This window comes from Sarcophilus harrisii, chromosome 1 (genome assembly GCF_902635505.1).
Source record: "Sarcophilus harrisii chromosome 1, mSarHar1.11, whole genome shotgun sequence".
In the NCBI taxonomy this organism is placed as follows: Eukaryota; Metazoa; Chordata; class Mammalia; order Dasyuromorphia; family Dasyuridae; genus Sarcophilus; species Sarcophilus harrisii.
In genome coordinates this window covers 349,151,683-349,162,396 of record NC_045426.1, presented here as the reverse complement: position 1 = coordinate 349,162,396, position 10,714 = coordinate 349,151,683, and the positions used below count along the sequence as shown (strand labels likewise).

The window sequence follows — 10,714 nt, the reverse complement described above, 5'->3', positions numbered from 1 at the left end:
AAGCTTTATTTCCATCTTTCTGTCCAGGGAGAGAATTCCAAGCTTTTATTGCAGCCTTAGAAATCTGCTCATACACTGTTATGGGATAATAAATCTGTTCTGAATTTTCTGCATACTGACCTTCACCCGCTAGTTGGTCAAAAGTGATTTGTCCAATAGTTCCTGTTTGCCTATTGTGTTGGGCTTGAATCCTACATAATTCATGAAACTCTGAAAGCCACAACAAATTTTGTCCCCATTCTAAAGCATGTTTTTGTTATGGATTTTCAACCATTGGGGGTTAAGATTTCATAAGACAAATTATCTAGCAACATCTTCACATAAGATGATGTAACCCCATAAAGAGTGCAACCCTTTTTCAAATCTTTAAGTTTTTCCAAATTAAAAGGAGCGTATTGTCTTTCTTTTTGACCTGAAGGGTCAAGCTTTTCAATCACAGGATATGCATGTATAAAATCAGATATATCTTCTCCTTTATTTTTTGCTTTAATTAATACTTCTTCTAATCTTGTCATATTCTGCTTCTCAGGAGAAGCTGACTGTGTTTCTGCCTCTCTCTCTCTTCTTCTTCTTCATGAGATGAGGAATGATCTAATTCCTCCTGCTGTGAAGTATCACACTCAAGATTGTACTCAACTCCATTCTTATCTGAATTTTCCTGCTTATCACCTAGTTTAGTTGGCATTTTCTTCTTTTTCATTTTAACACTTAAATAACTTCTTACAGCCAGTTGTATTAAATTATGTGTATTAAATATGTCTTTAGAAATTGAGGTAGGGCCATTTTTATTACAGAATTGACAAAGATCCTCTCCTACTAATTCCCATTCATTCAGATCTATTTCTTTTTCCAGAGAGAAACAAGGACATATGTTCTTAACAGTTTGTAAAAGTTCAGTGATCTGCTCCATAATTATAATCAAACCTTCGCTTTCCATAACTTTAACAATGCTCTCTAAATATTTTCCTTGTACAGAAACAGAAGGCTGTTTTCTAAAGATCTGTCCCATCTTAGCCGAAATTCTAGTTTAATTCTTTTAACAAAATTTCTTTGTTGTACTCACTCTAATTTCTGACTTGAGGAGATTTTCCCACTCCATCAGGGTCACAGGCTTTTCCACTGAAATCAGCTGAGGGTCCTGTCAGTCCCACGTTCAGGGCGCCAAAATGTGAAGGTTTTCTGGAGGCAGCCTTAGTTTCAGTTACAATCAATAATTACTCCAAAATGCAGCCAGCTGGTAAAAATGCAAACGTTTATTTCTCCTTCCAAATTAGCTTGGTTAGTTGAGGCCTAACTCTCTGCTTGGTTCCAAGAGATCTTATAGCTTTGTCTTTGGCTTCTACCTCTGCTTTCTTCAGCCTCCAGCCAGCACCAAGTTGGAAGATGCAATGAATCTCTTTTGCCTCAAAGATAGGGCTTGTAGGCTTTCTTCCAGAGTGCTCCGCTCCGATCCCAGTCAATGTTCACAAGAAAACCCTTTCAAGTGACTTAGTGGAGCTTTTTATGCTACTTCTCAGAGTGGGATTGTGGGATGTCTCTTAGCATGCTCTCTGGCCCTAAGGTGTGAATTCAGATATTTCTTTCTAAACCCTGAATCTCCCAAATGTGTGAACTCCATTGAGTACTTATATACTTATGAGCTCTAAAGATATGAACACAAGCATTGTTTCCATTAGTATTAGCAACTTATCACCTTGTAAGGATTCACTCTAAGGTGTGAACCAATAAGCACTGAGTTAACACCAGGATTCTGACATCACCCTTGAGTTTTCACCTTGTTTCAAGTTAAGTTGACTATAGGATTCCAACAAGACTGAAGTCACCATATGGAGAGAAGAGATCAAAGTCTCCTTTCAAAAGGCCCTGATAAGGGAAGGATTCTGGAGAAATGGTGGAGTAAGTCAAAAAATTCTAAGCACTCCATAATTCCCCCACAAACAAAACAAAATTGTGTCTCAGAACAAATGTATTCCAGTGAAAAACAAATGAGACTTGGGAAAGAACAGGGGTTGAGTGTGAAGTTAAACACCTCCAGGCCAGTTCTGCTGAAATAGCAGAGTGGGAGCCCTGGGACTACCTTGGTTCAGAGATAGCTTCAGCCTGAATCACAGGAACTTTCACCTGCTGGACCCATCAGAATCTGGACAAGTCTGGGTTATGACTGGGAAGACTGAAGGAACCTTTACTGATAAGGAACCCAAGATCCAGATGTGCTGCCGCTAATAAGGAACCAGAATACACTCTAGTGAGAAGCAGTAGGGAAGGATAACCATGGGTAGTAGGAATTTACAGGAGGTAAAGTTCTTGGTTTGGGGTTCCAGGCCAGAGGGGAGAGTTGAGGTTAAGCTAGAGACACCATCCCTACCACTCCAGGACTAGAGGTGATTACACTAATAAATTCTTATTTTAAAAAAATGAGGAGGCAAAGTAGAAAGAACCCAACCATAGAAAGTTACTATGAAATAGAAAAGATTAAGGTTCCTCTTCAGAGCAGGATATTGATGTAAGGGGAAAAAAAAACCTCTCCTAATCCAAAGAATAATATTAAATGATTACCCAAAAAGACTTTATAGAAGAACTCAAAAAAGACTTTGAAAATCAAATGAGATTGGGAAAGCATTAAAAAAGAACAATCCAAGAAAAACAAGATTATGAAAAGAAAGTCAACCAACTAGAAAAGGAGATCCAAAATTTTAAAGAAGAAAATGATACTTTGAAAATTAGAATTGAACAAGGGAAAGATAGCAAAATTATAAGAAACCAAGAAAAAATAAAACAAAATATAAAGAATAAAAAAGAGAATTTGAAATATAAGATCTAGACAGATCTAGAGAACAAATCAAGAAGAAAAAACATAAGAATAATTGGACTACCTGAAAGTTATAATAAAAAAAAGAATCTTGACATGATAATACAAAAAATAATTAAAGAAAATTTTCCTGAAGTGATAGAACAAGAGGGGAAAGTAGAAATAGAAAAAAATCTACCAGTCATCACCTCAAAGAAATCCTACAACGAAAACATATAGGAACATCATGACTGAATTTCAAAAACCCTAAATCAAAAAAGAAAATTTTATAGACAACAAGCAATAACAACAAGAAACCAATTCAAATATACTGAAGCTGAAATTAGAATTGAACAGTATTTATCAGCAGCTATAATAAAGATTATAGGTCTTAGAATATTATATATTGATGATCAAAAAAACTAGGATTGTGGCTGAAAATATTATATCCAGCAAAATTAAGTATAATAATCAATGAAAAAAAAAAGGATATTCAATGAATTTTCAAGACATTCAGGATTTTGTCTCAAACTTCAACTCAACAGAAAACGATGTATAAAAGTCAATATCAGAGACTAATTTCAAGAGATTCAGTAAGGAAAAACTTTATGTTTTATATGTGCAAATATAAACCATATATCTAAGATTGGCAATGGTAATTAAATAGCCCAAAAGAAAGTGTGAGATAGAGCTGAGTATAAGGTGACTCTAAAAAGCAAAATCATGTAGAAAAATTTTAAAATAGTAATTAGCTATACAAATAAGATGTGAAAGCAAGAATTGATATAGAGGAATTAGATAACAAGTAGTTCTGAAAACCTACTCACATTGGGAATTAGTGAAAGAGGGAACTATAATATATGTACGAATATATATGGGTATAGCAACCTCCAAAATCTATAAAGAAATAAAAGGGGAAGAAATAGGATAAAGTGGGATGTGGAAGGGCATGTAGATTAAAGGCAGTAAAATAAGATATATAGATCAATAGGAATGAGATAAAAAGGTAGGGAAAGGGATAGAAGGTCAGAAAAATAGAAAAAGAAAATAAGGGCGGGATTCATGGAGGAGCACAAAGAGGTTAAATTATAAGCAAATTAAGAAGTAGAACTACAAAAAAAGAGAAAATAAGAGATATACATAAACCTAATAAAAATGATCAGGAATATAATTTATTATTTTTTTTTTAAAGTAGGGATATTAATCATTGATCTCAAATGAAGTCAAACTTTAAAAAAAAATTACAAAAGGAGAGAAATGTACATTATATGTCAACCATATTAACATTGCTTTAGTTGGATGTGTATGTGTGTGTGTGTGTGTGTGTGTGTGTGTATACATAGGTATATGTATATATGTGAGCATATTTATAATTTATATATATATATGTGTGTATGTATGTATATGTGTATGAATACATACATGAATATATTTGTGCTTAATTGTAACCTGGGGAGGTGGGGAGGAAGAACAGGGGAAAAAAAGAACAAAATTAAAAGTATACAGCAGAGAACAAAGAAAACCTACAAAGAAACAAAGAAAAGATGGATAGTCATGGATACAATGTCTTCGATTATTATATATGTTTTCTTGAAATGGAAATTTATTGTTACATATTTTGTATCCCCCTGATGTTCTGCTGAACATATAACATGGGGCTTTTTTTTTTCTTTTTCTGTATTTTTTCCTATTTTATTTTTTCTTTATTTTTGTATTTAAGTTTTAAATGGATAAATACATTTTTAAAAGGCCTTGTCAATAAGTCAGAATGGGGCAACACTTATAGACATCATTAGCAAGATGAAATGAACCTAATGAAGATCAAGTTTGTGTTCTTGTATATTAAACCAAGAAAATGGCTGTCTTTTGGTATATTAATACCATGGGACTTTTTCAGTTAGATTCTTGGGTTTAGAAGACAAAATTTTTTTCTATGATATAAGAGAATCTACTAAATTCATAATATTTAAAGAAGTTGAATCCTAGGGGAAGATGTGTTTTAAAAACTAAGCTCAGTGTTGAAGGAAGTCAAGAAAACCCTATGTCAAGAACAGCAAATAGGCCAGTAGTCCTTGATCAGAGTGTATATAGAGACGGATAAAAAGGTAACCTGACTAGAAAAATGGGAATGCCAAAACAGAAAATTTTATATTTGTTCTTGGAAGTAAAGGGTATCCACCAAAATTTGTTGAATTTAGTAGGATGAGGGAGGGTAACATTGTCAGACTTTTACTTTATGAAAAATCACTTTAGCATTAATTGGAGAATGAATTGGAATGGAGAAACACTTGAGTCATGGAAACTTGGAAACTAGCTAGAGATGATGAGGGCCCTCACCAGGATGGCAATTATATGAGCCAAGAAAATGGGACATATACGGGAAATGATGTAAAGGTAGAAATAACAAGACTTGATGACAGATTGATTTGGGGAAGTGACAAAATGAGGAGTCAAGGATGATGCAAAAATTTTTCACTAGTGTGACTAGAAAAATGATGGTATCCTGGAAAGTAACAGGAAATTTGGGAAGAGGAGAATGTTTGAGGTGGGGAGAAATAATTCCTATTCTGGACAGATTGAATTTGAGATAACATTCAGTCTGATATATCTATAAAGAAGGTGGTGATGTGAGACTAGAAAGTAAGAGAGATTGGAGAGATACATAGAGATACAGGAATCATCTGAATAGTGATGATAAATAAACATGTAGGATATGATAAGATCACCAAGTGAAACAATTTGTATAGGGAAAGATGAGACATCTCAGAACAGAGCTTTGAGGAATATCCATGGATAATGGATATGAACTGGATGAAGATCCAGCAAAGGAAACAGGAAATGAATGGTAAGACATATAGAAAGAGAATCAGGAGTAATCAGCATCACAAAATTCCAGATAGGGAAAAATATATAGGAGTAGAGAAGAATTAACAATGTCAACAAGCTAAAGAGAGGTAAAGAAAACTGAAGGATTGTAAAAAAAAAAGGGGGGGGAGGGGCAAAGGGGCAGGTGGACTAAATTATATAATTAAGAGATAACCAGTAACTTTGGAATAAGTAATATCATTTCAGTTCTGAAGTTGAAGCCATATTGAAGAGGGCTTTGAAGCAAGTAAGAGGAAAGAAAATGGACTACATATAGCCATTTTTCTCAAAAAGTTTAACCATGATATGGAGAAGAAATAATAAAAAAAAAGAGTCAGATCAAATTACACCTCTTTTTTAAAAAGTTTATGGGAGATACATTGGCATGTTTATATATAGTAAAGATAGATCCAGGAGATAGGGAAAAAATAAGATTATATAGAATGGAAATGGGGGTAATAGAGGGAATAATTGCTGAAGAAGGGCAGGGGAGAAGGGTTGCAGAGAAATATGGAGAAAATTTTCTTGGTAAGAAGGACTAACTTTTCAGATGAGATGGTAATAAAGGAAAAAATAGAAAAGGAAGAACTCTAAGGACTAATAAATGGACAGCCCATGGATTACAGGGTTATTCTCATGAGAAAGATTCCCCCAGCAAGTTGGTTAGTTTCCTTATTGGGCAGATAAAGATAAGAGTATCCCAGAGTAAGCAGAATAGATAGGCTGATACATCTAGAGAGAGATTTCTCACATCAATGAAATCACAGTTCCACTTGAATATTTTATATTGAGTATCCTCTTCTAAAACAAAAGCAAATAATATCTTTCCTTGACCATTGTAATTAAGATGATGTTTATCTTAAATAAGAGAATAACTGGTGGGAATATGATTATCTGAAGTTTTGTCATTTAAGAGAATTTGGGCATATTCTACTTAGCCTCAGAGGACAGAACAGAGACTAATCCATGGACATTTTAAACATTCAAATTTTAGGTTAATATGATTTATTGAGCAGTATGAAAGGCTATTATTTTAGGCAGAAGATTCTCATTCAAGTAAAGTTTGCATGATAGCTTGTTAGGGATTCTATTGAGGGCATTTGTTTTCAAATATGTGAACTAGAGGGCTTCTGAAAGTTCTTTCTATCTCTAACATTAGATTGATTACAATCTCAATGTCATAATGTGATTCGAAGTGATATTATAGCCTAAAAGGCTGAAATTGGCTTAGGCCACAAGGGAAAGGAAATAGGTTCAGAAGAAGAGAGGGGATAGAGCTGCTGTAACCACAGTTTGTCAGACTACATCTGATGCCAAATTGGGTGTTTAGTTTAATACTTTGTTGATTGTCTAGACCTAAGAAAATCATAAAGCAATGTGTATATTAAAAATAAATAAATGGCAAAAAGAAAGAGAAAATAAATCTTAACATAATTGGGAAAGATAAAATACAATTTACAAAAACAAACAAACAAAATAAAACTTGTAAGCATTCCTGAATTTTGAGTATTAGAAGAAAGAAGGGTATAGAGATGAAAGAGAGCCTAGGAAGACTTAGTATATTATCAATTGCATCGCCTATGACCATATCTTCATTCAAGTGACAAACTCTTAATCCAGTATAAAATACTAGACTGAAATGAAAAATAACTGAAGTCTTAGTTTAGGGCTCTGATACTATGACTTCTAACAAGTCACTACACTCTGAATCCTTATATATCAATCCTTGACCACTAGCATTCACTTAATTTCCAAAAGGAATTAGGTGTGGATTAGACTCTAATTGTCTAGAGTCTATTATCTAGTTTAGACTAGAATCTAGTGTCTAGTATCTGTGGCTTGACCTCCCAATATGAATTAGATCTGCTTTTCTCCATCCAATCAAGAAAAAGTTTCTTGAGCCCCAATCCACAGGAAAACCTTGGTTGTGATGTTCAGAAAGTAGGTCATAGTTGTCATATTGTTATCATATTATATAACCTACTAAGTGCATTTTTGAAGGAAATCAAGGATCCAGAATGGGTAAGAAAAGAGGAATTGGAGCTTTGAACAGACTATAATTCTATTTTTTTAAAACATATTTCCTAGTACAGTTCTTTTAAAACTGCCTATCACAAAGATCTATATTTGTCCATAGCATTACACTGAAATAACAGATGTGGAAAAAAATATGTTTCTCTTTTCCCTTTTCCAATCTGTAAGTGAAGAGGGAGAGATGGGTTTTAATAATACTTAATGGTTTACAGCGTCTTCACAAACTCAAAATAATTTCAAATCAGTTGTCTCCTTTACCCACAAAATATGCCTTCAAGGAAAAAAAAGGACAAACAAAGGGATTTATCTCCATTTTATAGTTAGGAAAACAGAATTAAAGAAGGAAATTAATCGGGGTCATACAATAAATCAAATGAAGGCTTGGCCCAGGTGACTGTAGCAACTAGTATAAAGACTAGTGGCTCAATTATCATTGCTTGATGAGCTTTAGAAGACATCCTTTTCTCCATCATAATCATTGTAAAAAGTCTTTCTAACCTTATATACATACATGTTTTCCCCCAGCACAGGGTTTCTGATCTTCCATTCTTCTGTTTCCATTCTGGTACATCACAATATATTTATAAATATGGGGGGAAATGATAAGAGTTATTGTATTTTTTTCCTAATGCCTTGTTTAGTCTAATTTCTGTGAGTTTCATTTTCTCCTTCGCATAGTCATTTTCAGTTATATCCAACTTCTCATGATCCTTTTGGGCAAGTCTAGGACAGATCTGAAATAAAAAAAAAAAGAGTCTTCTTGACTTCAGGCCTAGAATTCTATCTACTATACTATTTAGCTGCATTTCTTACTCAGATTCAATTTATAGGGAGTTGATTCTAGTTTTAAAAGCATAAAATGGTCATAATTCTTCTTTGAGATGTAAATGATTTCCATCATATCAAAGAGCATGATTTGGAAAATCAGTGAATTCAAGTGATATGAGTGAAGCCATTAAGAAAACTAAAAATAAAATTTAAATTTAAAATTTGTAATTTCAAGCACACATATTTAGAAGTAGTTGGAGACAGCAGGTCAGAGAAATAGGACGATAAAAAAGTATCCTCCTTACAGCTAAGATCATTATCAGTCTATTCTAAGAAATTTTTCAAACTTGCTAGCCTGCACAACCCACCTCTTTTCTGGGAAAAACAGTAATAATGAGCTACAAATCTAAATCCAAAGAACTACTACTAATAGCTTTATCATATTCAGAATTTTCCCAATCTTCCAGTTGAAGGCTGCCTAATTATAAGTTTTACCTTATCCTTATTACCTTAAAGTACTTAGTAACATCTCCATTGAATCCTCAGAAGGCCCTTATTCTTCTTGAGGAACATTGACCCAGTGCCTTCTTTAGAGCCCCAGTGACATCCTTGTTTCTGAGGCTATAGATGAGTGGGTTGAGCATAGGTGTGAGAATAGTATAGAAGGCTGATACAGCCTTATCTTGCTCAGGGGTGTGATAAGAGTGGGGAAGCACATAGGTATACATGGCAGCTCCATAAAAGAGACTGACAACAACCATGTGTGAGGAACAGGTGGCCACTGCTTTCCGTTTCCCCTCAGCCTCAGTCATTCGATAGACAGTTATGAGGATGTGAGTATAACAGGCAGAAATGACTGAAAAAGGGATTAGAAGCATCATGATACAGCAGACATACATAGCTGTCTCATATGCTGAGGTATCTGTGCAGGACAGTTTCAGTAAGGCAGGGACTTCACAGAAAAAGTGGTTGATCTCTCTTGAAGCACAAAAAGGAAACTGCATAGTGATTGGAGTCAATAGGAAGCCATCCACTGAGCCACCTAGCCATGCTGCAGCCACAATTAGCAGGCATACCTTGCGGCTCATCAAGATAGGGTAACGAAGAGGGTGGCAGATGGCCACATAACGGTCATAAGACATGAGACCCAAGAGGAAGAATTCAGCACCTGCCAGGGTCAAGTAGAGGAAGTGTTGGGCAGTACAACCTGCAAAAGAGATGTTATTTTGGCCCACCAATTGATCCACTAACATCTTGGGCACAATAGTAGAAATGTAGAGGATATCCATGGTGGAGAGTTGACTAAGCAAGAAATACATAGGAGTATGGAGGTGGGGATCAATGTGGATAAGAATGATCATAACAGCATTGCTGGCCACTGAGATCACAAAGACCAAGAAGATGAGAGAGAACAAAAGCCATGGGAAGTTTGTGTTGCTGAACAACCCAAGGAGAACAAAGTCTGCATACAGAATAGTTTCCCCATTCCATTATTTGTGAATGGCAGTAGACCTAGAGATTGGAGAAAAGAAGACAGAACTAATAGATAAGCTTAATTACATGAAGTTAATTCTAATCACACAATAACTTTAGATTAATTTATAGCTTTTCTAATAAATACCAATATTTAATTTTCCCATTATTTGGGAAACACATTTTGTTACTGCCTCCCATTTAGATTATGTATTTTACTTTCTTTTTCTGGAAATACAACACAAATTTTACTGATTTCTAGTTTTGTTCACTACTCTTAATTATATGCTATATTAACATCTAATCTCTCCTCTTTTAAATGGCATCTAAATAAAGGGAAGGGAAGGGAAGGGAAAGGAAAATGTGTAATATACATGTCTATGTGTTTATGCATGTATAAGCATTAGTTTTTCTAGATTTTACAAAGTACAATTGTCCTTAAGGACCTTAAGGATCTAAATAAATTAATAAACATTTTTTATGTCTTCTATATGCCGGGTTTTAGGTATACAAAAACAAAAAGGAGCAGTCTATTCTTCGAAGAGTGTACATTGGATAAGGGAATGTAATAGTCTTATACTTCCTTGAGAGAAAGCCATGTTAAAAGTGTGGTGTAAAATTAAAGGAGAGGTTATTTGGTCCCCTTAGAGTACAACCATTTTGCACTTTGTATCCATAAGGAGATATGAAAGAGAACTTAGAGAATGGGTTCCCTAAAGGGAAGGAAGGAGTAATTGATATGAAAGTGACAGGAAAACATAAATTGGATTCCCTCACCACACTCTT

The 10,714-nt window shown here is 34.4% G+C and overlaps 1 protein-coding gene across 1 annotated transcript; it reads right to left on the bottom strand.

The window, feature by feature from the left end:
• Positions 1-8,997: 8,997 nt before the first annotated feature.
• Positions 8,998-9,946, bottom strand: LOC100925791 (olfactory receptor 2T27-like). Its single transcript, XM_023502706.1, is given in 2 exon segments — positions 8,998-9,925; positions 9,927-9,946. Coding segments are annotated over 2 exon segments (948 nt in total).
• Between the last annotated feature and the right edge of the window lie 768 nt (positions 9,947-10,714).